Source organism: Sander vitreus, chromosome 10 (assembly GCF_031162955.1).
Source record: "Sander vitreus isolate 19-12246 chromosome 10, sanVit1, whole genome shotgun sequence".
NCBI lineage: Eukaryota > Metazoa > Chordata > Actinopteri > Perciformes > Percidae > Sander > Sander vitreus.
The window spans coordinates 10,998,141-11,024,317 of record NC_135864.1 but is presented as its reverse complement, the minus strand read 5'-3'; the positions used below and the strand labels follow the sequence as shown (position 1 = coordinate 11,024,317).

Below are 26,177 nucleotides of genomic sequence, written 5' to 3'. Positions count from 1 at the left end.
CTCAGAAGTGCTGGAAACATTTTTTCAATTAATCCAATAGTCAACTGAAAGAAAACGAATTGAAGAACAAACATGGTAAATCAATGAAAAATTTTATTATACTATAACATCGAATTTAAAAAAAACTAAATTAAAAATGAAAGGATCGTTAGAGTTACAAAAAAAGTTATTAGAAATCATGCTGAGGGAAAAAATAATGTCTGTACCAAATTTAACAGCATAGCTGTTGAGATATTTCACTAAGTCATTTGCTGTTTACAGCCTAACGTGAGAATTAGCCACTTCTTTGTATTGTTTTTATGATTGTAAATGTAATACCTCTGGGTTTGTACTGTCTTTTGGACAAAAAAAGCAATTTGAACAAGTTACCTTAGGCTATGGAAACTGATGAAATGAAGTTGCAGCCCTAAACCTCAGGTATCCTTTTGCATTCTAAAGAAATGTAAGGTCTAAAATCTGTTTTGAACCTCATTCTTCATCTGGGCCCTTCCTCTTTCTGTATTCGCAGGGTACAAATGAACTGTAACCACTGCAAGAATAAAGACCCAATGTTATTCATTTTCAGAACTAGACAAAACTGTTGAGCATGCCATTTAGAGGATTACCACACATTTTGAGCAGCTGCATTATGCTGCATAGATTCTCAGTTATGCAACTAACAGGTAATAAAAGGCCATGATGGTATATAAAAAAAAAAAAAAAAATTGTTGCATCACTGTTGTAAGACCAGTTGGATTTGATTGTAACAATTGAGATGTCTCCTGTCTGACAGGTTTACCAAGATTCTCCTGAAGATAAATGATATAATTGGCTGTTTAGTCAGACAATGAAAATGGCACGTTTATGTCAATTGCTAGAGCAGAAAAGCAGGTGACACTTATTGTGAAAGGAAAAGTAAGGATGTGGAAATCTAGGGGGAGGGATGTGCATATTAAAGTGGCCATATTATGCTCATTTTCAGGTTCATAATTGTATTTTGAGGTTGTACCAGAACAGGTTTACATGGTTTAATTTTCCAAAAAAAACACCATATTTTTGTTGTACTGCTCATTGCTGCAGCTCCTCTTTTCACCGTGTTCAGGTATCCGTTTTAGCTACAGAGTGAGACATCTCACTGCTGTAACATCTTAGTTGGCAGTCGCACATGCGCAGTAGCTAGGTAAGGATCACATCATCTAGCTAGCGGTTTGTTTCTACAACTTCAGTAGTACAAGGCAGGATTAGCCGGGAGACTTCTTCTAAACGAGGGCACACTTCCAACTTTGCGTGGAATACCTGCAGAATAGGGACATGTAAGTAGTTCTTTTGTAGATTGTGGTGAACTAGTGTGTGTTGTAGCAGTGTTTTGCCATTCAGAACGAGCTAGCGCTAGCATGCTACAGTTAGCCTCCTCGTTTCGGCTAGTGACGTAAAAAGCCCTGCCGATTTTGAACAGCTCACCTGGAGACTGAAGGCAGGACACATTCAGAAACCCGTATCTCACTCAAAACAACATGGATATTTTTTTTCCAAGTTTGTATGCGTGGAAGCACCAGAGCCACAAAATAACCCCAAATCCCAGAAAAAGTGATTTTTTTTCATAATATGGGCACTTTAAGCATTTCTCACTGGAGATCAGGAGTTCACCTCATGTTTCTTTACAAACGTCGGTACTTTTTAACAATGAAGGCTATCAGAGGCCACTGTGTTAAATAGTTTTTCTTCTGTTTATTGTGAATTTTGTTAATCGTGGTTGTATGTTGTATTTTAATGTGTTGTGGTTTTGTACGGCTGACCTATGACTATGCCTTTACATTAGTCCCAGATCACAGGTGTCCACCTATTGAGACCCAGAAAAGTGTTATCTAAAGACAGTAATCCTAACACTGTAGTATTCCTCAGTATTTTCTGTAACAAAAATGTTGTACTAAATAATGTGTGTATTTAGTGAAGCAGCACTGTGGCCTAGTTGGACACAAAAGCTGAGATGGGAACGAGGCCATAAAATGCTCGACATCTTGAGGGTCAAGAGCAGCAAGAGTTTTATCTTCCCAACCATTGATGGTGTTGCTTCCCTGTGGAGTGCCTGCCGACACCTTTCCATCTGACCTCGTCATCCCGCTGTGACGCGATCACATTGACTATCTCTTGGCACGTGCAGGCTTGCTGCATTTTCCTGCTGCTATCGTGTGTGTCGCATCACATAGACAAACAAGACACCAGCAAAAAATTATGATTGCGGATACATTTTAGGACCTCTTTCTCAGTGTATAATGCTGCTTCCATGAATTATTTGACGTTTGGGAACAGGAGGTGAGAACAGAGCTACTGTACATCTTATGAGCTGATGGCTAGGTTGAGGAGAATGGAAGATTGATCTCCCTACGAGCATGTTTGCAACGCAGCTTTTCAGTGGCTCGTAAATAAGGTTCGATCTGAGAGACATTACTGATGAACTCCAGCTGACCTGCAGATCAGAGGCTCTAAAAAGAAATTCCAGAAAAATTGTTTTGGGGACTCTTGAACCATTCAGAACATTAACAGTAATTGACTTTAGGCTCAAGTTAGTGTCTCAAGTTTCTTTAAATCTTAAAATATTTTTGTAGCTAAATAGCTAACACATTAATATAAAAAAACAGAAAGATACATTGATTATATCAGTACTGTAAATGTGACTAGATTTGGTATGATATAGTATAATTTAGATACAATCTTTTTGAGTTTATTTCACTTTTCAAGCTGAATAAAGGCCATCATATTCACATTTTGAATGTGTAATAAGAAGAAAGACTATCACTGTATTGCATGAGGCCAGCATATTGCTATTATTGATAGCAAAGGAATCACAGAGCCATAATATTTTACCATTTCTCAGGCTTTATGCAGACGCTAGGTAGATAATTTTTTTGTCCATAAGAACAGCAATACATTTGTAAGAGCACACTTTGTTTTACATTTTATAGACAAAAAAAAAATAGTTTTTTTATTATTATTAAGTTGGGGGGCACTTTATGCCTTTATTGGATAGTCAACAGTAGATAAATAAATTAAGGATAAATAGAGATGGAGAATGGCCAACGCAAATGAGGAAACGCAAACTTGCGTTTATGGTCAGTACCTTCAAACTCAACAGATTAAATGAAAATGAAGATAGTTGTCAGTTGCAGTCCTATATAGGACAATGCAGTTTCTTGTTAACAGGCAATCTTTGTGACACTGTCTGCAAAGTTCTCACTCATCAGCTCAGGTCTTCATCGTCTCAGATCGATATTACGACATACATGAGCAAACATTAGAATAGGTTCAGTGTCTCTGCACCCATCTCTGTGTGGACACAGGCACATGAGCATTTTCACATCTCCTCCTCTTCCCAATGACCTGCCACATCCACTTTGCTTTGCAGACAGAGAAGAATCATTGAGGTGAGGGAAACTGAGTATCTGAGGAAACACATATTAGACTGGCTGCAGGTTAGTGATGGAGGCAGGACATTAAGTGGAAAATAGAGGAGAGGAGATGTCCCATGCCGGCACATAGACCGAGTAGGGGGGGCCTGGGGGGACTTGATATGACACACCAGCGGCCCCAGACAGGGGATTTAAGTGGCGTGTTGGGCTTTTGTGCCACATTATTATCAGCCAGTGATCCGCCAGGCACATGGGCAGCTCTCGATTCCCTTCAGAAGGGAGCACTCTATCCCCCTCCAGTCTCCCTCCCCATGCTGTTCCCACTATTCAGACAGACCGAGGCTTAGCTGGTGTTATTGAAATGCTACGGGGGAACATCCTGCTTCACTTACACATGAAAAATAAAACCTTAAGAATGACAGAAAGGTACACATATAATAATGCTTAAAGAAGAAGCAGTCTACTCTGTCTTTTAAAACTAGTATGTGGGTAATCAGATGCTGATGAGCACCTTCCACCCGTGGTGGAATCAGCTGGCATGAAAAGACAAGCATTTGGTCTACTGATAGATTCATCTTCACAGGACAGTCTTACCTGCCTATCTCCACCTTTGGTGACAATTCAGTGAGAGCGGATTTTGTCTGCCTGCAGATAACCATGCAAGCTAAGACAGCAAACAGGATGCTTCTTGGCATCTGTCTAGCCTTAACCTGCGTGGCTTCTGTCGATCAGCTTTCCCATCTAGACAGTGGGAAGTAGGTACTAAGCGCCTTCCTGCCCATTTGTATTGGAAAGATCAACGTCTGAAGGTGCTTGTCTGTCATTGCAGGATCACACATTAAACATGCTGATGGATAATGACGTCAAGTGTCCTAGATAAGGTTATTTTGGCAACACATACAAGGCACAGACTGGCAGTGATGTCAGATGTTTCCACAGCACAGCGGAGAAGAGTGACAAGGAGTGGAGCGGCACGTGGTGGGCAAGACTGGGGAGTGTGCAGCATGAAGAGCTGATGGACAGGCCGCTTATGGATTAGGTGGTAAGCCGGGCAGAGGGTTGCCCTTTCTAGATGGAAGCCTGCCTGATGCAGTGTGGTGATTAAAAAATAAAACTGAAGGGTGGGAAGTGTGCTTAGGCTCTCATAAAAGCAGCCGAAAGAAATGTTGCAGAACAGACGGAGCAGCTGCATAGGTCGCCAACCTGGCACGGTACAGGAGGTGATCGAATCCTACATTTAGAAAGATGCCTGCAAAGAAAAGATGATACTGTTTTCACTGAAGCAGGGGGATGACAGCGTACTTTTAGTGCTATGGAACCAAGTGAAAAACAGCTAAATCATTTGCTCTTTATAATCTAAAAAAGGTACTGCGTGATAGTTGGGGGTTGGGGGTGACAGCAATAGCTGCTGCATAATTTATGTGTTTGCTCTTGTGACTGCCGCAGTCAACAGTTTTCTATGGAATCTATTAGTATTTAATTGTTTTAGATTTCTACCAGTAAGATGGATGCACTATGATTTCTGTTGTGGTGCACAGGATGAGAAACTGCTTTTTAATCACCAGCTCTTAGGTCGCATTTTAAAACCATGTCACAAAACTACCACCAAACACAATCACATACAACAAGTGTGAGCTGCACCCTGCTCACAAAAAAGAAGCAACTCAATTTAACAGCAGAGAAATTTGTTTTACTGACATACTTGCATATATTTTTATCTTTGAATCATACACTGTCCTACAATGTAGGCAAAACTGTTGGTGTGTATTTGAAATAACTAATGTATGAGTTAGAAATTCTCTGACTCAACAAAAACCTATTAATTGTCTATGGTGTAGATCAATGTCTGGATGGTAGAGACGCTTAATATTAAAATCTTCGGAACTCTAATAAGCAATAATGGTCATTTAGGCCAACATTACTACCAATATTATTCATTACGCGCCTATATATTAACCTGTTAACCTGCCTGTCTACATACATATTAGGGTTGTGCCGATGTACGATATCATCGTCCATCGTGATGGCTAGCCGACATCACGATGGAGAGCCACCATCGTGATGCCACGCCCCCCACCCTGTCAGACACACACTATTCCTAGTCGCGGGCGCTGGACGGGAAATTGACAAGTGCGTCGGTCATTTAAACTAGCAAAGACACTTGCGTCGGGCTTTGCGCCATGCTGCGCAGGGTGCAAGATAGGGCCCTTTAAGTGGAAGCTACTTTTTCCCCCCTTACGTGCAACCTATTTGTAAGACCATTGCTTTGAGCAGACTGGATTGGCTGTAGTGATACATTATCTCTCTCTCCCTGTCAGTTGTAGCTCGCTCCACCTGCTAGTGGACACAGAGGTCTCGAGCGAGAGAGAAAAAAGCGATAACGTGGAACGTTATCACACTTTCCTTTCTCCCCTCATTGGACTAAGTTTGTCGACACTACTGGGTGCGTGAATCAATAAGTAAGTCTGATGTCCTGTAGGTTACGATATTATCGTCCATCATCATATTTTACTGTAAACATCGTCAACTGCCAATTTAGGGGACATCGCCCAACCCTAATACATATTCATAATATATATATATTTTTTTTTTCTACAGTTGGTAAATCCCTTAAAGCTTTTCTGTAAAATTCTGACAATGACACTATTGCCTTAAGTAACGCCAAGAGGAAAACGGATCCCTTCAATCAGGTTTTTCAAGATTTTAGTAATTCACACAAACTTGGCTATTAACTTTATCCTTTCAGAACTGACTTTTCATTTAAAAGAAAAGTCTTGAATCACGGCATTTGTAATCAGTAATTAACGGAGCTGACCAATATGTTGTGCACAACAACGAAAAGTGTTTCACAGGTTGGTCTTAGTTTTGTGCTCCTTTGCAGCAGCTTTGAGACAATCCTTCATGATCACAAATACTGAATTTTTAAATTGAGTCGCATGTCTCTTTAAAAATGCATTTCCCACAGTCATAGCTACTTGGATGAAGGACCTGGCTCATGAATACTTCCTGTATGAACACACTCATTCAACAATTAAAATGTCTCATACAGTGAAGTTACTGCATTACTAGAGGTAAATTAGATGGCACAACGTGCATTGTAGACATTTTGTTAATAGCCTTAATGAGCAGCACATATTAGGTATGCAAATGTGCCTTTATCCCCTTTGTTTTGAGAACAATCTAGAGATATATAAAAATACAATGAAGAGGAAGTTTATTTTAATTCACTTTATTAGCCCAGGCTGCTTGCTAAGCAGCCTAATATACATAGTCCTACTCAAAAGCAATAACTCAGATTGAGATATTAGCCTGGGTCTACAGTTATAAATCAAACCCACACCACAACAGTGCCACTACATGTGAAGAGAAACACAAACTGCAGTAAGTACCATAAATAATACCAATACGATATGGCATTGATCTCTGCAGATAAATTCTGCTCCGGTCCAGAGAGGTCAGAGGTCAGGGTGAGCCACAAATAAGTGATGGGAGGATTTTAAAAAGGGAGGAAACCATACAGGGCATGGCATCTGAAGCCAGTAATAAGCCTGTATGTGCCCAGCCATAGGCGCTCTCCTGGATAAACAAACAGACCTTAACACCCAAATCTACTAAGCAGCTTTGGAGTCCTTGGAGTAAAAAGATCCCCTTATAAGCATTCACATTGTGTATGTATCCGCATCCTCTTTCCCTGGAAAACACAACTGAGATGCAGTGGAAAGTTACTGGTGCAGTGAAGGAGTAAGGGTCCCGGCTGAATTACAATGGCTGCATTATTAGACCCACTCTCCTGTAGATGCCTTTGGCTGGACACTTGTTATTGCGCTGTAAGACTTGTGGCTACTGTAAGCATCAACTTGCAGTATTTCTGATCACTTCATTTGCTTTCTGAGATGATGGTACTTTTGTGACTGGCAAGGCTTGGCTGTTGTGGTGGTGGTGGTGGGGAGGGGGGGTCCCAGTCTGGATGGGTCTGCTAGGTCAGACATTGGTTTAATTTTATAGAAGCTTCACGTAGACTACAGACATTTGATAAAGCCTTTGTCTGGGAAACCCCGTGTTAAATCTGCAGATGTGGAGATGACAGCAGACTCTCTTTATTAAAATAAGTTACATTAAAACTGAACGAGTTGTTTTTCTGAAGACTCCTTCAGAAAACTCTCAAGGCCCCTGGGGTTTCCTTGACCTCTTTTGAGGCACCGGTAATCACAGCTTTAGCTAGCAAGTTACTGTCCTGTAACGTTACGTTCAGGGAGGTAACTACAACACCGGCCTACTTTCGGTAACGTTAACAAGGAAACAGCCGTGGACCTGATTTCCAAACATTTTTGTAACACATACAACGTAGTGAAAATGTCTTAACATACCCTCCGCCCGGGTACGAAGATCAGACATCGTTCTCTGGACGGGCGGCATCTCTCCACGCAGAGCCGGGAGACGGCACCTGTCAAGCGGTCGCGGCTTGTTAGTTCTGCTCCCTGTGGCTACTGCTGCTGCTTCTTCTCAACCGTCAAAGAATAAAAAAAAATTTAAAAAAAACGGCTAAAATTGAACAGAGGAATCTATCTCATGCGGGCAGTGCTGCTGTGTGTCTACTGATAATGAAAGATACAGACGAGATATAAACAACATTAAAATCCAGGTGGTAACAGAACCATGCCCAGGAGCCCACGGCTGCATGGATCCCTAAGCATCACGGTTTACACGGCGGATTTCAAAGCCGATAGACGCCTTCGGTAAGGCAAGAGTAGACACGGATTTACCATAAACTGACGTGAGGGGGACTGTGCCGCTTCACATTATTCACATTATGGACCGTACCACATTCACCCGCAGCGGGAGGGGGTGACTAACCATAATAACATAATAACTCTCAAATCAAAGCGCATAAGTCATGAACATTTTATTTTTATGAGGATATAAAAAAAAACACACAAAGAGCTGGATCGGCAGGGCCAATAATGTATAAGGCACCGTTTTAAAAATTGGCCAACACATTTTTCGTTGGTGTGGACGCCTCCCCCCTCTGCAGTAGATGTTGTTCACAGCTTGAAGACATAACAATATGGGGTGGGACATACACTGGGTGGGAGTTGGCTTATCACATTTAGTCTTGTTTTTGAATAAAATATTGTTATTAACGTATTAATAGTTATTGCAATGTCAGCAAATGACAACCTCCGCCACTTAATGAACTAACATACATTGATATATGCTCAAACATTAAAATGTAATATATTAGAAATATAAAATATATATGTATATTGACATGTCTTTATATGGTGATGCTTTTGCAAAATATCAAAAAACGCAGAAAAAATTTATTTTGCAATGTATTATTAGATATATTCCACAAGACACTATATATTGCTGTATGTTACATTTTTGTTTAATAATAATTATTTAATATGGAATTCCTATAAACAAAAAGCCACAACTGACACAAAATAAGACATCCAGTCAGTGCAGAAATAGGACAAACAGGACTCACTGAGACACTATAATAACCATATACACAACCAAACTTGTTATTAAAAAGTCATTATAAAATGAAATTATCCCAGACTGTCCTCTGTATTTGTTTAATATATATCATCAAGATATATAAAATTTGAAGGTGGCCATGACCAATGTGTTCCCATCTGCACCGAGGCCAGATGGAGAATGGGTCATCCAAGCAATATTAGTAGCAAGTATTAGGTAGGTTTAAATACCTAAACAAACATTATAAAATATATTGTTATTGCTGATCATGAAATCACTAATATTTTGAAAAGCAGAATGATTTGCAAGCCAATTCGTGCATTAATACAATATGACCAGGGAGGTCAAAGCTATATGTACCACTTTTTGCACTCACATGTGGTAGAGGGATCCCTATTTGGTTGTTGATATACTTTACATTTGTTATGCCTTCAAGATCTTTATTAATCAGGAAGGCTTCCTGCCATTTAACCACTATCAGCATCAAAGACTTGATTTAAGAAAATTAAAATTAAAAATTTAAAAAAACACTAACTTCAATCCAATGAATAACATTTCAAATCATTTTTTGAAATGTTCCAGGATTTAAAAACATTTTCAAGGTGATTGTTGTGAAACAATCGGATCACGTCTGTTTTGTAGTTCAAATCCTATCATCTACAAGCTTGACATCTGTGAGTTGATTCTGAAAGCAGTGGCGAGCTCAGAGAACAAAGTGACACGAAGCAGGGGTCAGTTCACAGTGTTCTAAAGGTTTAATGAGACACAAGAATATTTTCTAACAATCGTTCCATTCACTTAGATGACATGATTTGTAGCAAAATCCTTGGTGTTCAACAAAATAACCTCACTGACCTGTACAATAGACAAGTGATTCAAAAAGCAAAATCCATTCTGTCGGTCAGTGTCCACCCCCTTCCCTCAGAATTTCACCTACTTCCCTCTGGTTTCCGCTTCAGATTTCCGCCAGTCAAGAGCAACAGGTCAGACATTCATACCGCCATCTCACTGCTGAACTCAGGTCTGGCCAGGACTGTAGGTGGTGATGGTATGCTTGGGTCCTGATGTAAAAAATAAAAATGATGATGGTCATGATAATGCAGAAAAAGGCAATTCTGTTTTTTTCATTTCATTTCTATGGTATTTCTTAGTGTGTGTGTGTGTGTATGTGTATATATAGGGCATACAGGTCCGTTTTAGTCTTATATTGATTGGTTTAGATCTGTAGTGATTGTTTGTCGTTTTATTTGTGATAGCACTTGCTGCTCAGATTTTATTAGTGATTTATGATGGTTTTTATAGATGTCTGTGTTATTTATCTGTTTTTTTTTTTGTAGTGCACTAGCACTTTATGATGGGGAACTGGCACTTTAACTATTTAAGGTAGGATTTTAACTATTTTAAATTATGTGAATTTATGGTTGTGTTCCACATGTTCATTATTCATTGCCCCACTTCATGTGAGTCTCTTTATTTTGGTTTCTTTTGTTGTGCTTTGTGTCTAATTGTCTTACATGTATGCCTTGCTGCACCACAAATTGCCCCTCGGGGACAATATCAATAAAGTTGAAGTGAGAGAAGTAAGATAAGAACAAGACTCTGGATGGACAGGAGGATTGGTTCAAAGTTAGTTCACATAGATTCATTTTTAAGGAGGAAAACAGTGTTACAATTTATGATTCAAATGATAAAAGCGTGCATACTTTAATCTTGAAGTCCTCAAAAAGAACTTGTACCTTCAAAAGTACATATACAAAATAAAACTATCAATTAAAAATACAATCACAGTATAAAGTACCAACAAAATTAAAATAATTAACCATCCAAGAATCAACTGACTTTTGTTCATGGTGAAGCTACAAAAATGCCCAATTCCAACAACCTCACTCTGAATACTGGACTGTTTTAAGATGCTGTTCATTTTTATCTACATGGACATTTCGACAGGCCATGTGGCTGTTTTTGAATGTCTAATATGGTAGAAGTAATGCCACCTTTCTATTAAGGACCTCTTTTTTATTCACCAACATTAGACCAATGAATCAAATTATCAATCTTATCCATAAAACAGTGGTTCAAGTCTCGGGAAAACTAAACTAATAAACATTTCAAAGATAACATCCTGGACAGCTACTGACCACAACAATGGAATCAAGTAGTTGTAAGTAGACACTAGTATCAGTCACCATGTTATTATGTGATTATTGTCTCAAGACAAGCTCAGCAGAGGATCCAGGTGCACAGTTTCCTTTATATGATCTAACCTGGACCCTCAGTAACCATAAATATGACCCATAAATGGAATACACATGCAAATACAAAGAAGAAAGCAGCAACAATGCCATCTCTGCTGAGACAGTCTGGCTGTACAGTAAATCAAAGTCTCATTCTCACTGCAGTTAAAATGCAAATCACACCGGAGACGCCATTTGTACAGCAGCAGCACCACTGCAGTTCCCTGGGAGAACTGCAGTGTTACAGACACACTAGTTGTCTGATGTGTGTATTGCTCTGGCAGTATTTTCATAATGCAGTGTCCTGCTTATGTGCATGTATTTTTACAGAGAGATTCCTTAGTTATTGCTGCCACTGCATCATTTCATAGTTTAACACTCTTCTTTAGGAGTGATTTAGGCCACTGTTTTGATCAAATGTCTTTACTGTTGTTGGGATTAGGGGAATATATGATAATGCTTCTTTGTGTGTGAACAGTGCAGATGCTGGAAGGCATATCTGTGTGCACATTTCTTTGAACAAAAATAATCAGTATCTTAAGATTTCGGTATGTATGTTTTTTTTTTTTTAAATCCTAAATGCAACAGTAAGTCCTCTTCTCAACAGCCAAAAAAAGCCAAAATCAAAAACACAGGGCGATTGTGTTACATAGGAACTCAAGATTCACTACATCCAAAAATAAGAAATGAACACCTGAACATCGATGCCTCCTCCTGTGCCTGCTAGAGACACATCTCTCCCAAAGATTTCCTTTCTTTCCCCCACTTCACCTAATTCAACATCAGCTTGCCACCACAGGGATTTGGCTCATGTAGCTCCCATGGTTGCTAAGCAACAGTGACAAGAAGCCTGCCTTTTTGATTGTGTGTGTGTGTGTGTGTGTGTGTGTGTGTGTGTGTGTGTGTGTGTGTGTGTGTGTGTGTGTGTGTGTGTGTGTGTGTGTGTAGGCTATGTGTGCGTATGCTGATTTTGTGTTTTACAGCAGATCCAGTCCAAACAATGACTCATTCAACCAGCTGTAACAATTTCTATCACTATCAAAATCTGTGTCAAATACAAACAGTGTTTTTCTTTCAGTTTATTTTTCTAACCTTCATCAGAGTGACCTAAAAAGATTTCATTGACACTCCCTCCGAACACCTTTGTTCTTTAAAATCGATTGCAGTGTAAATATACATTTTAAACAGGCTGTTGAAAAAATGCAGATAAAAGATCCAGCACCCTATTATAATAAAGGCAAAAAAAGTAATGTTTAAAATATATATAGCCTATATTTGATTGAGATCAGTCCCAGAAATGCATTTTTAGCTCAGTGCAAAAACCCATTTACTGCAAACATCAGTCCAATTAATTATTTATTTTATTACTTTTTTTTTGCTTTTGGCCTGCAATTCTCAAGCTTTTTATCTATTAATAACAAAATGTAATTCCTCAATTTATTTAGGAGGAGTCCAAAGGATACAGTCTGATCAATGTAGTGAATTTTAACTTTTGTTTGTTTGTTGTGCTTTTTTTTTTCAGCCCTGAATGCATTGTTTTAAGGTTCTAGGGTTGACTGTGTCGGTCAGTCGGTCACCACCTTGGTCCAGACTGAAATGTCTCAACAACTGTTGGATGATTGGATGGATTGCCATGCAATTTTGTCTCCACATTTCTTTGTAATTTCATAATCAAAAGGGCTCAGTAACTATCTAACTATAATGAGTTTGCAGTGTCCTTCAGAGATAGCAAACAAAGGTCTGGCTGTATAACCAGCCTGAACGTGATGATGTTTGTAAGCCCCTGTCTGGGATCCCTTTGCCTCTGCAGGAAAATACATTGAGCCACGTTGCTGCTTTTGAGAGAGGAAATACTAAGGCAAGAAGTAATGCAGCTTAAACACTGCAACAAGCTTTACCGGATCCTATCCCAGATGCTTTTAAAGGGGTGTCCAGTTGACTATAGAGGATGAAGTACCGACTATTTCCCTTACTGATATCTGCTATTGTGAAACCTCTCCTAAATGTAACCTTGATGCTTTAGAGCTTAACAATTTAGCGTCATTCTTTTTAGAAGTAAAATCCTTACTAAAACAGCTTGATTCATACATTCATTGTATGTTATGGACACATTCATTTGGCTTTTATGCTCACCACAGCACTGAGACAGCACTTAAGCTATAAAAAAAAATGAAGCTAGGATGAGACCATTTCTCATTTTTAGGGCTTTTAGACTCAAGAATGGCTTTGATATTCTCTAAAAGAAAACACACCTGTGGCTGTAAACCCTTTGAAGTTCAGTTTATAAATCTTTAGCCTGGAAATTTGGTCTCAATCTCTTCAGGATACATTAATCCTGCTCGTTCTCACTTGGGTTCACTAAATTGTTATTGATTTTATCATTAATCATTGATCGTTCTCTAAAGACTGATTAAACCAAGCTGGTGGGTGCAGCCTTCGGGCTTGCAGCTGCATCCTTCATTTCTTGCCTACAGCTCTTGAGGGAACTATTGGGCAGCAGTGACATTTAACTGTAACTGTGATTGAATTGCACTCTGCCCCCTTGTGGATGTTAGTCTGTAGCCAAGGAGGGTGAGGTGGTTTGATGTCCAACTAACCACAAATGGTGAGTCACTGCAGAGTCATTTTCCCTAAACCATGTTCACAAGTTGATGAATATGTGCAGATCTTGTCAAACCTGCACAAAGACACATTTCATAGTTTCCTAGATGTGGATCAGTCTGATTCGGCTAAAAAATGTACTGCAAATCAATCAAATTTATGAAGTTAGCATACAAATCCTGCAGGTATTTCATGAATATATCTGTATATTCAATATGCACAAAATGAAAACAATTCATCACCCTGCACTGTTTGACTTCTTCCACTCGGTAACAGCCGAGCCAGCGAAAAGCAGTGAAATTAAAGCGCGTCAAAGTATTAATCTTTTGAAATGGCTTTTTTAATAGCAGTTGAGGTGGCTGGCGAGGCTACATTAGCACTACTGATGAGGAGGGCTGAGAGATGAGCTCTTCAGGTTGAATAGACTATCACCATCTCAGTGGTCTCTGGACTAAATGTGCTAAAATGAGATAAAATGGCTGCTTGACTCAACATGGAGTGGGTGTGTTTTACTGAACTCTAGATAAGCATGTCCTTTTTTACAGGACATGGTGAGCTTGTTTTCCCATGTTTTATCTTAATTCATCTACTGCAGTGTCACTGTAGCTGTACCCACGTGAACTCTTATTCCCGAATAAAACAGCTGAAGAGGTTTCTCAAAATTAAACTGAAAGTTATATTCTATGGGGGAGGGATGATTGAGAAACTGCTTCTCCATGATATAAAAAACCCACTAATTAAAATGAAAATCATATGTAAAGACCATGACTGATTTATTCCAATTATAAGGCAGAGTAACATAAGCAGCTTTATCCAGACACTGACTGCCAAATTCAAAATGTAGGATCTCTAATCCACCCAGCACCAGTAAAATAATATGCTGTTGAAACCTTGTGTAGTATCAGTATTCAGTATCTTTCATTTTGAGCATTTTCATCCACAAAATATATTATTTCCCTAACAATTGGACTCCTATCGGACGGCAAAGCAGCAACAGTACCATTCATGTTGTATTAAAACTCTGCACTGAAACAAAAATTGGTTTGCAGCTTTTATACCAGCATGAACCACTTGCACTTGTCAATAGCCTACCTATATTCATTAACACTGATGTACAAATAAAGAGTCTATTTACTAAAAAAGGAAAAAGAAAATGCTGTAACACTGTTAGAAGAAATATTTTTACCAAAAAATCTTAACTCAAGATCCACTTATTAGCTTTTTATGTAGCTTTCCAGGTAATACAATAAACACAATAAAACACATGTCATTATCAGCGAAGCCTTTGAAAGGAGGAGAGACAATGTTGCTAATAGTTTAGCCTTTTGTCTTCTGCCTTTTTTGAGTGGGTCCCCCACAAGGATGCACATACATGCAATATACATGCCTGTCAGTGGTTTCACACTAATCCACTTATCTACAGGTGGCAGTGACGCACCAAGAAAAACAGAAATGCACCAGTAAACGCAATGAAAAGGAGGGCTGCTACTATGTCCACACGGAATTCAACAATCCAGGTTAAAAAGGTTTTAAAGATTTTGCTTTGCAAATGTTTTCTGAGGAAGTAAACGCATTCAATTTGTTTGTTTGACCTCAAGGATACACATAATTCACAACACACAGTGTTACCTGTATCATAAGCAAACAAGCAAACAACTCAATCAGCAGTTTTAAGTCAAATGTGGCTAAATTCCACAGAAGGTCCACAGAAATGCTTTACATCAATTTCCCCAGAAAAACAGCACAGACAGAAAGCTCTCATGCCCCAAACTGATCTAACTTGGGCAGAAATATGTGTGATTATTAAGGACCCCCATCATTCACAGTAAGAGGATGATTGAGAAAATTAGGTTTTCAGGGGTTTTGAAGACGGGAGTGCAAGGACTGTTAAAGATCATAACATTTAAAAGAAGAAAAAACAGCTCAATAAAATTAAGACGAGATTTAAAAAATAAAAGTGATCAAGCCACCCTCAGCTCCTCAGGCAGTAATTTCAAAGTCTAGACAGCCTAATGGCATCTAGCATTGGCTATTAGCAGCAATAATGCACAACGACCCATATTGTAAAAGCTGTTGTGATGGCCTTATAATAAAAGACAGTCTAAAGGAGAGTTAGGGTCACTTTGGATCAATACGACTTGGAACCAGAGCCATTTTTACCACAGTCTCAGGATATCACTAAATTTTAGTTTGACATATTAGACTTTCTCAGGTGGAGTTTATCTAATAATCAGCATAACATGAACATGAACAGGTGATGATATGCTGTGTGTGTGTGTGTGTGTGTGTGTGTGTGTGTGTGTGTGTGTGTGTGTGTGTGTGTGTGTGTGTGTGTGCGTGTTCTTGTTTAACTATATTTGTCGGGTCCAAAAACCGGGAGTCCAGTATACTTGTGGGGTCCAGACAGCTTTGTGGGGCCAAAATGCTGGACCCCACAACTTTAAAGGGCTGTTTGAGGGTTAAGACTTGGTTGTAGGATTAGGCTTAGAATTAGGTTATGGTTAGGGTGAGGGTAAGGGTTACAGTTAGGCATTTAGTTATGATGGTTAAGGTTAGGGTAAGGGGCTAGGGAATGCATTATGTCAATGACGGGTCCCCACAAAGATAGTGAAACGCACTATATATGTGTATGTGTGTGTGTGTGTGTGTGTGTGTGTGTGTGTGTGTGTGTGTGTGTGCACGTGCATGTGTGTGTGTGCACGTGCATGTGTGCGTGTGTAGCTCTTACCTCAGCGGCCAAAATGTAGCACTCAAACAGAGTAGTGCTGTCAACGCAATAAGCTGACGTGTCACATCTCCAGGGAGCTGCTTCATCACCTGCGACACAAAAAAACTGGCCCAGGCATCTCTGTGGACACGTTGCTGAATTGTGTCACTGTGACATATTATATGGTCTGGTCCTCTTCTGCTCTGGGCGGACGCCCAGTGAACACCTGCACTCCCACTTTAGCTGTAACACAGTAAGCAGTCAAGTAATATCCGCATACGTCATGCATTCATGTGTCTGGATGATGATGTCACACTACATTATTACTTTATTACTTTACTGTACATGGTGAATAATAGTAAAGACGTCACAATGAAAAAAAAGTTCTAGTATGTTACTAAAATTGGAGAACAAAGTTTTCAGAACAAATGAAGATCCTGCAGAATCTTAATTGAAGTCGGCCTACTTGCATAAATTTGTAGCCTATTTGTAAACACATTTAGGCTTCATATCCTCTTACTATCACTACCTCATTGGTTTATTGTCTATTCTGTACATTTGTTTATCATTATATAGAGCCTAGGCCTGTCTATAGCCTACACACTTTTGCTACTCTGGCCTATTTGGATAGATGCTAAAATGCATCATATCATACTGGTTCTATGTGTAATGACTTTTGTTTAACTCAAAGTTAAGTATAATGTCATATAAATTAGGTTTATTGACCATGAATAAAAAAAAACATTGAATTATGCAACAAAAATGTCGGAAAAAGTCGACGTGAAGACAACACAAGGGTTAAGAACACATGGATACACAAAGCACTGCTGAGGCTGATGGGAATGTTGTTCATTTTGTGGGTGTTTGGTCACTAAATAAAAGTCAGGGGGATGAACAAAGTGATTAGGATTCATAGTCTGAGAAGTATTAATGTCTGTGTTAAATTTCAAGGCAATCCATCAAATAGTTGTTGAGATATTTTAGTCTAAATGAAAAGGGCAGACGGTGTGTTGAGTAGGTGTAGCCTATTGTCTTCAGCAGTCACACACTATAATCATTATTTATGTTTTTAAAAGAGGCAATATACCTAGCTGTATTATTATAAAATGTAACTGATGCAGAAGCTGTTTTAGCCTCACAGTCAGTTGTCATCTTATCCCAAGAGGGAGAAATGTTTGTTTGTTTGATTAAAGTACATGAAGTCAGGCCATTAAAAGTCTTCTGTTTAAGCTTTGGTGAAAACAGTGTAAACTGTGATGAATAATTCAAAGACAACGATCATTTTACTTGAGATTAGCTTGGTTAGGTTGCCATGGCAGAGATGCATGTATTATTTACTGGCAGTGTGTCAGACTGTAAGGCAGCTTACAGGCTCTCAGTCGTTTTTAGATCTGTTCAAATGGCGAGGATTAAACGTGGTAGTAATCCATGAGGGACAAACTTGTTTGTCTGAGCTCAGTGTCTACATCCGAATGAGAAGCGAGGAGCTACACTGCAATGTTGTGGACCATGTAATGTGGCAGGGGGTTCGCAATGGAGGGGACAACGCTGATGGCTGGACAGGAGAAGCCACAGAAGCGGGTGAGGTTCCGTGTGGCTTCGGGGAACAGCGGCCGGGTGCTGAAGGAGATGTTCAAGGATGAGGGGCCTTCAGACTCCCTGGATTCAGACTGCACCAGCAGTTCGGATGCAGAACGGGCCAGCACCCCCTCTACAAGTGGAGATGGACACCTGTATGGATACCTGGGCTCCGAGCTGGACGACAGCGAGTATGAGCCTGATGATCTGCTCATGTACGCGGGGGCCACCAAGGACTGGATGTTCACCACCAAGAGGGTCAACATACTCAGTAAAAATGGCACCGTGAGAGGGGTCAAGCACAAAGTCAGCGCAGGTCAGACGCTGTTTGAAAACCTTCCCAATTTCAACAGTGTAAGTGAATCTGTCAGGGCCTGGTTTCATTCTTATTGTTTAATACAATCTATGTATTACACCAGTTCCCATCATTGTCGCCTACGTCCTCAAGTCTAGTTACAGGTAGGAGCATGTAGGTGTGTGACTGGGATAAAAGCTCACAATAGAGGACAAGGTCACAGAGCAATTAAAGATTAATGATGCATTTCGTTAAGGGTTTCAAGAGAACCTAATCAGGTTAATGAATTCTCTGCACTTTCTAGTATCCCAGCAGTAAGACGTGTTTATTATTCTGAGGTAACTCTTTGGCTTGTGTGCTGATGCAAAGGTGATGTAGAGGGTCATATCAAAGAGGCCAGTTCTCGGCAAAGTGGTATTAGGTGAACAAACAGCGTCATTGTAGACTCGATAAAGCTGCTCATCATGATTATCTTTATTTTAGGTTCAAGTTTAAATGCTTACCACAGTCTGATCTTATCCCAAAGGAAGGTTCTGGGGGTTTTGCATGTTTTATAACCGTGAAAATCACATACACATTACATTATCACCACTAATATTTTAAAGCATGCCATAAATTCTTACAACATTTTTGAATGTTGTTGACTCACTTGTTTGATGTGCGCCTACAATGAACATGTAGCTTTATTTATTTCAATAATATACATGTTAATGATGTGCAGACTTTGCAACTCCATCTACTTTCACCTGGAATTAGTAGTCTCTGTACAGTTTCCAAACTTTGTTGAAATAAATGAAAACCAAAGGCTGCCTGGAAGGGAGGATAAGCACATTTAAAAGTATAAAACAAACCTCTATTGTATACTTTTGGAAATTCTTGAAATAATACCTAACTGATGTTGGGGATTTCCTCTTCTGTGTCCCCCCTTTTGGGACAATGTGTCTGACTCCAAATAAAAGACCTATATATCCCTGCGCATTCATTAAATTGGAATTACATTGATCCTAAGCAAGAGCCAAATAAGACGATACGATAAAGTAAAACACATTCAAGTCAGTCAGTCAAGTATCAGAGTTTCAATACACAGATCTGTGGGATCACAACGCACGCAGAGACTACGTTTCCATAGCAACAGGCAAAAAGCCAGAGCTGGTCTACGTATCTCTAGACTGTCAGACCTTATAAGCCTCGTTCTGTACTTCCCCTCATCTCTTATACTTTCTTTCTTGGGCCTCCTCTTTTCTCCAGCACAGGGAGTGTTATCTTCACACAACACACGCCAGGGTTGAGGCCACTGTGCTGTGTCTCGTCTTCATTTGCTCTCACGCGAATCGGTACATTCTGCTCCTGTTTCACTTGTTATTATTACTCAATGTACTTTGCTCGAGACCACTGTGTGTGTGTGTGTAGTTATGGCTTAAGCTAAATAAGCATACACCGAAACACACTTGGTCTCTCATGGAAACCTTTTACATCCTTATTATATTTATCTGCAAATAGTAAGAACATTATTCTACAATGACTGCAAGGCCCTACAGAGAGTAGTTTGTTTGGCTGAACATGCAACAGGAGGTGCTTTACCCTGCCTAAAGGATATTTACACCGGGAAAAGATAAAGGCTAGGGAAATCATTAAAGATCCAAACCAGCCGGGTAACAGCCTCATCTCCATGTTGAGGTCGGGTAGAAGGTACCGGATACACCAAGCCAGCACTGAGAGGCTCAGGAGGAGCTTCTGCCCTCAGGCCATAGGATCCTAAATGAGGTCACTGCCTAAGACTCAAACACAAGGCCTGGGAGGGGATTAGTTACCATATTTAGGATATCATTATTTGAATCCTTACTTCACCTTGAAAAACTGTACATCATTTGAAAGCCTCACAATTCTAACAATGCAAAGCATTTTAAGATCCCAGTACGACTGAGACAACAGCTGCTTAATTTGTAACAGGACTGCATAAAGAACAGAAAACATTTTACTCTAAAAAATATGTACTAGTTTTGTGTCTAAGACGTTTGGTTCAGTATTGTTTTCAGCATTTCTGACTTTTTGATAGTAACGTTAAAGTTCCCTTTAAGAAGAGCTTAGGATCAGGACTGTACACAAAACGGTTTACTAACTAACAGCCATTTTAGTTTGAGCTTGTAATTATTTAGCTTGTGAACAAAAAGGGAGCTCTATAAATCAGTTATGTAAGCCATTACAACATTTGGGTTCCATGAGTTGAAACAATTCTTTTGGCTGATGTTTGTCCTATATTTGGTGTTAAAAATGTTGTTGTTGTTGTTGTTGTTATTGTTGTTTATTAAGCATTACCAGAGCCATTAGCTACATCTCATTAGAAAAGTGGTACCAAACATAAGACATGTTCCTATAAGTGAACACAAGAGTGGAATATGTCAAAATTCTACTATTAGTATTGATACAATTAGTAATGCACTTTCCTCTGAGAGTTTTTTTTAGAGGCTGATCTCTGAAGTACATATACTAAGATTTTACATCAAAATCCTGCTGCTGGGAGGCATGGTTTATTCTCTGCATAGTTAAACAAATACAAAAAAACGTAATCATGTAACTACAATTAGGATTTCTTTTTCTCCCTCTTAGATGGAGTTATCTCTTGAATTTGGGCGGATAGTGATCTACACTACGAGTTTCCGTGTGGTGAGGACAACCTTTGAGCGCTGTGAGCTGGTCCGGAAGATCTTCCAGAACCACAGGGTGAAGTTTGTGGAGAGGAACATCGCCCTGGACATCGAGTACGGGAAGGAGTTGGAGGAGCGGTGCAAACGTGTGGGAGAAACTCCTTCATTACCAGTCGTGTTCATTGACGGACACTACCTTGGGGTCAGTTCTTCATCTTAGATTAGAATAGAATACACTTTGTTGTCCCCGAGGAGCAATTTGTCTTGGGCATAGTGCTACAATCTGCTGCTTCACAACATCAGTCTTTATATAATTATAAAATAATTGAAAGCAATACTTGAGTAAAAGTACAAGTATCTTACCAGAAAATGACTTTGGTAGAAGTTAGTCACCTTTTAGAATATTACTTGTGTAAAAGTCTTAAATATTTACTGTACTTAAGTATCAAAAGTCATTTTCTGATATTAAATGTACTTTATTATTAGAAGTAAAAAAAAAAAAAAAGTGATTATGAACTTGATTGTGGCTTCTTTATAGTAAAGCATCATATTCAGGGTTTACACTCCTTCTTAAACATTTAAATTCAATGTCTGACATTAAAAAAAGAAGAAAAAAACAAGGAAGAACCTTCCACTCCAACGTACGAAAAACATTTCTTGCATTGACGAGTAACGAAGATGCTAAGGGGACATTTAGTGGAGTAAAAGTATACATTTTATTGAGGAATTGTAGTGGAGTAGAAGTAAAAGTTTCCAGAAATATAAATAACAAAGTAAAGTACAGACACGTGGAAATTCTACTTAAGTACAGTGACTTAGTATTTGTACTTTGTTACATTACAACACTGTACAAAACATGTACAGACAGAAAAAAACATTCTTAAATCTACATAAAATCAACACAAGATCAACATAAGACATCTTAGAACATGAAGGAAGGACACAGGACTGTACAGACAATACGACATCTTAAAAAGTAACGGAAATCGTTAAAGTGCAAAGTCCACAAAGTGCTGGTGTATTTATTGCATATCTTGCTCCTTTCTAACCTCTGACACCAATATCTTGTACATGCACACACTGAGTTCATTAAATATTGAATTATGTTTTGCAGGGTGCTGAGAAAATTCTAGGCATGAATGAATCAGGAGAGCTTCAAGATCTTCTGACAAAAATAGAGGTTGGTTTTCAGTGTTTGCATCGAAAATCCCATTCTGAATAATTGATGGTGGTCAAACAGATGCTTTTCCTGTGAATAAGGTTGAGTCAACCACTTGTTATGACACGTGGTGTTTTATTACCCATGTGTTTCATGTGTAGCACATATCATATCAAAGCATGAGGTAATTATAAAGTCATAATAAATTAACGCTTTGTCGTTGCCCAAAGTCACTGAGATGAACTCAGCTCAAACAGCATCAGTCATTTCCCTTCACCAGTTGTGTCATCAATAAAACATAAGCAAACTGCAATGTGAAAGATGCATGCACGTCAATAAATGGCGATCAATAATGGAGGATGTGTTATTGATTTGGCCTCCAACACATTTGTTCAAACACGCCGAAGCAGAGCACATTGCTCGGCGGTTGGCTACAAACTGAGATGGTGTAAACTATTTCTGTTTTTCACTGAGCTGCAGAAATGTCTGTCACACAAAGCACTGGCCTTTTCTCAGGCCTTGGTTGTAATTTGGAGCCAGCAAGAGTCTTCATAAATGAATACAAAGCCGTGTTGACAATGACATTTAAGTCATGCATTCCAGTCACTGCAGGCTATTAGTAAAAAAGAGCATGCATCTCTGAAAGGTCATGCATACATTAATCAGTCCAGAACTGGCCTGCAACATTACTTTATTGTGTGTTTATAGCTGCACAGTCTGAAGTTTGGATAGGAAGTTGTGATTAAAGCAATAGTTGGACATTTGGGAAATACACTTTCCTGATCTTCTTATCTCCCAACAAAAAAAAAACCAAATAAGAGTATTTCCCAAAATGTCAGACTATTTTTAAGTTTTAAGTTAGTTATTCCTACCAAATTCAGCTGATTTAAAATGTTGTATCTTTAAAAATGTGGACTTTGGGAATACAAAGAAACCCAGTCCTGTTTTGCTCAAGGAATGTAGATAATTTAGCTGTCAATATTAAATGTTGGATACCTTATCTGGAATGTAAATATGTATCTATTCATTTTTCTAGAGAGTACAGCAGCCCCAGACGTGCCAGACCTGTGGGGGCTTTGCCTTCATCCCGTGCCCAATGTGCCATGGCAGCAAGATGTCCGTGTTTCGCAACTGCTTCACGGATTCCTTCAAAGCCCTCAAGTGCACTTCCTGCAATGAGAACGGCCTGCAGCCCTGTGTGAGCTGCAGCCACTGAGGATGTTAAGTGCCTGACCCAACATCTTTACTTCCGTCTCTAGGACTTTAGTCAGGACGTTCAACTGGACTGTAGCACAGGCAGCAAAGTCAAACACAGCAGGACTCTTCCATGGCCATTATTAGTTAAAGAGAAAACACATTTGTAATAAAATCTGTGAATTTGTGGATCTGCTGTTTATGTTCAACTCTATGTAATACATCATAACAATTCTTTATGATCCAAAGATCTCCCTTTAGCTTATTCAAAATTCATTGAAAGGTTTCTGTCTGTCTGTAAATACATGCGTCCACCAAGGAGCTGTGAACTAGTTTCACAGGTGGAAAACTTAAGCGTGTTATTTAATTAGTGAGGAGGCTCCGTCATTTAAAATGCTCTCATTACTAATCCCATATCAGACGGAGTTTAGACACAGGACAGAGAAGGAAAGTTAAAGGGCTCAATCTGCAGCCAGTAGAGGGCATGGAACCTGATCTTTGTTCACACAAAATATCATTCAAACCTCATATAAAACTTAATAAATGTAAGATTAGTTTGTGCTAGGTGTACCTAATAAACTGAAAACTGAGGGTTTATAGACAAGTGTGAAGACAGATTTAAATTTAAGTAAATCAAGGGAATCAAACAGATTGAAACCTTTTTTAATAGTACATTATATATTTCTTAGTTCTACATTAGAGCTGAAACGATTAGTCGATTGAAAGAAAAATAATCAACAACTACTTTGATAATCGATTAATCGTTTCTGTCCATTTTTAAGCCCAAGTGCCCCCGTTTAAGCTTGTCAATTGTGAGAATTTGCTGATTTTCTTTGTCTCTTCTTGGTGATAGTAAACTGAATATCTCCAACTGTTGTTTGGACAATATGAAAACATTTTAGGATGTCACATTTGGCTTTAGGAATATGTAATTGTGAGAAATTGTGATTTATTTATTTTTTAAGTAATCAATAATGAAAATAATCGGTGGTTGCACTCTACAGCCACACATACAGTACAGTACAAACATATTCCCCAAACAATGCCCTATATGCAGTTTGTGCCTCTCACGTTTAAGTCTGTGTTATCGTGCAGCAAAGACAATATTTTTTCATCCAGATGGTTAAACAGTCTTAAACGATTCGGGGAAATAACTTCAGAACAGTCTTGTAAAGATAAAAAAATAAAATAAAAATTAAGAAAATGGAGATGACTAGCTCTGTGGGACTCCAATGCAATGGAAATACAGAAGCAGCACAATGCAATGTGACTGTTTCAATAATGTATTGGCTGCAAAGGGATTTAGGTTTGCATTGAATAATTCAACCCACTGAGAACTTAATGTGCTCGAGCTTTTTTTAACACTAAAAAAGCAATGCATCTCAGTTTTTGACGACACGAGCGTGAACATTAAAAGACAAGTCAGTCTATTGCCAACAGTCCTCACATGCAATAATTGCCGTTTAGTGTTTTTAACGGATGATGTCATTTGTTGGCCGCCATCCAAAGGGTCAGAGAAACGCAGCGCCCGAGCTGCTCAGCTCTCTATGCTGTCATAGCCCTGTACAATGCTGCTTGAACATGATTCGACAAGGCAGCACTGTAAAGAGGCTAAAAGCGTAGAGCAGTGTGATGGTGGTGATGGTGATGATCATCCGCCATGAAGACCTGTCCTGCCATCACCACCTGGGTTGTTCTAGATGCTCCTGCACCTGTGATTGAAACAGCAACCAAATCGATTATTAAAAAAGAAGACATAGGAAAATACACACAAAAGCAACAACAAAAAAGGGGTTGATGAGGTTTTTCTGCCTGGGTAATGGGAGATGATTACATTGCTGAACAAAATCTCGTTTCTTTAATTCAATTCCGCAGCGAAGAGTAATGGGGTTTGGGATTTTGTAACCGCAGGCTTGTGGTGATGAAGGGGAGGTTGCATGACAAATCTGAGACCCCGAATGTGCGGGTTTACTGCGCCCCCATCTGTGGGCTGCTGGAGACGACGTATTGGAGAAAGAGAAAGATTTTTTTTTTAATTATTATTACAAAAACAAAACAGCTACATTTTCTTTTAAATCCGCTCACAAAATGAACCAATTAATGCTACTGAAAGTGACGGTGTGATGTGCAGAAGGATTGAAGACGTGTTTAGTGATCTCCGAACGTGACAGGCGCGTCTCGACGCATGTTTCCTTTCTAATAATGAGCCAAATCAGCCTGAAGATCAGCTTCTTTTTTGTATCAACGTGCACAAGCGACCCTTTCTTTCTCTGCGGAGGGGAGAAATGAAAGTAAACAAGATGGGCAAGCGGCACTGGCACAACTGACTCGGGAATGGTATGACGAGACATGACAGTGATATGCGCGCAACACCCAAAATGTTCATTGTCAGACAACATTCAATGGTGTAAAAACCTGCAATGGAGTTTGTCCGCATTGTCTCCGCTCTCCGGGCTCGGCGAAAAATTATTTCAGTCGAGTAGTCTAGCGTGGCTCCAGCCGCGATGCTGTGCGTAATGTTTTGAACGGTCGGTCAATGCGCAGACTGGTTGAAAATGACTGTTTTTATTGACGTCAGCGTACAGGCTAGCACTCCCCCCACCCCACCCCTCTCTCTCTCTCTCATCCCTACAACTGCACCATCTAATGGACTTGGGTTTACATTCCAGTCAACCATCTGAGCTTAAAACAAGAAAACAGGCCTCCAATCCGAAAAGCAAGGATTGAAAATGCACCTCTTTGTTGTTCCAGATGCGTTCAGGAGGTCTTGAATGCATCCACGGGTCGGTCACTGGGGTTACAATCCAGAGAACATATTGAGAACCGTTGTCCTCTTATCATGCTAATCACAAACTACACGTGAAGCAGTGTTGAAATGAGATCAGACCACATGA

At 39.4% G+C, this 26,177-nt stretch overlaps 2 protein-coding genes and 2 long non-coding RNA genes across 8 annotated transcripts in view; 1 reads left to right on the top strand and 3 right to left on the bottom strand.

The window, feature by feature from the left end:
• Positions 1–8,165, bottom strand: part of atp8a1 (ATPase phospholipid transporting 8A1) — a 107,825-nt gene extending 99,660 nt beyond the window's left edge. For 2 of the 5 annotated variants that reach the window (XM_078260220.1, XM_078260219.1), the window contains exon 1: positions 7,754–8,164. In XM_078260220.1, the coding sequence (XP_078116346.1) occupies positions 7,754–7,802 (49 nt within the window). In that variant the 5' untranslated portion in view covers positions 7,803–8,164. Of the gene's footprint in view, positions 1–7,753 lie in introns of all 5 variants that reach the window. The other 3 variants (XM_078260222.1, XM_078260221.1, XM_078260224.1) reach the window with 2 other exon arrangements.
• A 1,437-nt stretch (positions 8,166–9,602) lies between these two features.
• Positions 9,603–19,424, bottom strand: LOC144524158 (uncharacterized). Its single transcript, XR_013502582.1, has 3 exons — positions 19,174–19,424; positions 16,434–16,655; positions 9,603–9,931 (listed from the first exon to the last, which is right to left on the bottom strand). It is a non-coding gene; the product is annotated as an uncharacterized LOC144524158 (long non-coding RNA).
• grxcr1a (glutaredoxin and cysteine rich domain containing 1 a) lies at positions 17,778–24,478 on the top strand. The gene is made up of 4 exons (XM_078260218.1): positions 17,778–18,344; positions 20,893–21,132; positions 22,045–22,110; positions 23,126–24,478. Exons 1-4 carry the CDS (start codon positions 17,946–17,948, stop codon positions 23,303–23,305), a joined length of 885 nt encoding a protein of 294 aa, XP_078116344.1. The 5' UTR covers positions 17,778–17,945; the 3' UTR covers positions 23,306–24,478.
• On the bottom strand, positions 23,931–25,820 carry LOC144524160 (uncharacterized). The gene is made up of 2 exons (XR_013502583.1): positions 25,699–25,820; positions 23,931–24,995 (listed from the first exon to the last, which is right to left on the bottom strand). It is a non-coding gene; the product is annotated as an uncharacterized LOC144524160 (long non-coding RNA).
• Between the last annotated feature and the right edge of the window lie 357 nt (positions 25,821–26,177).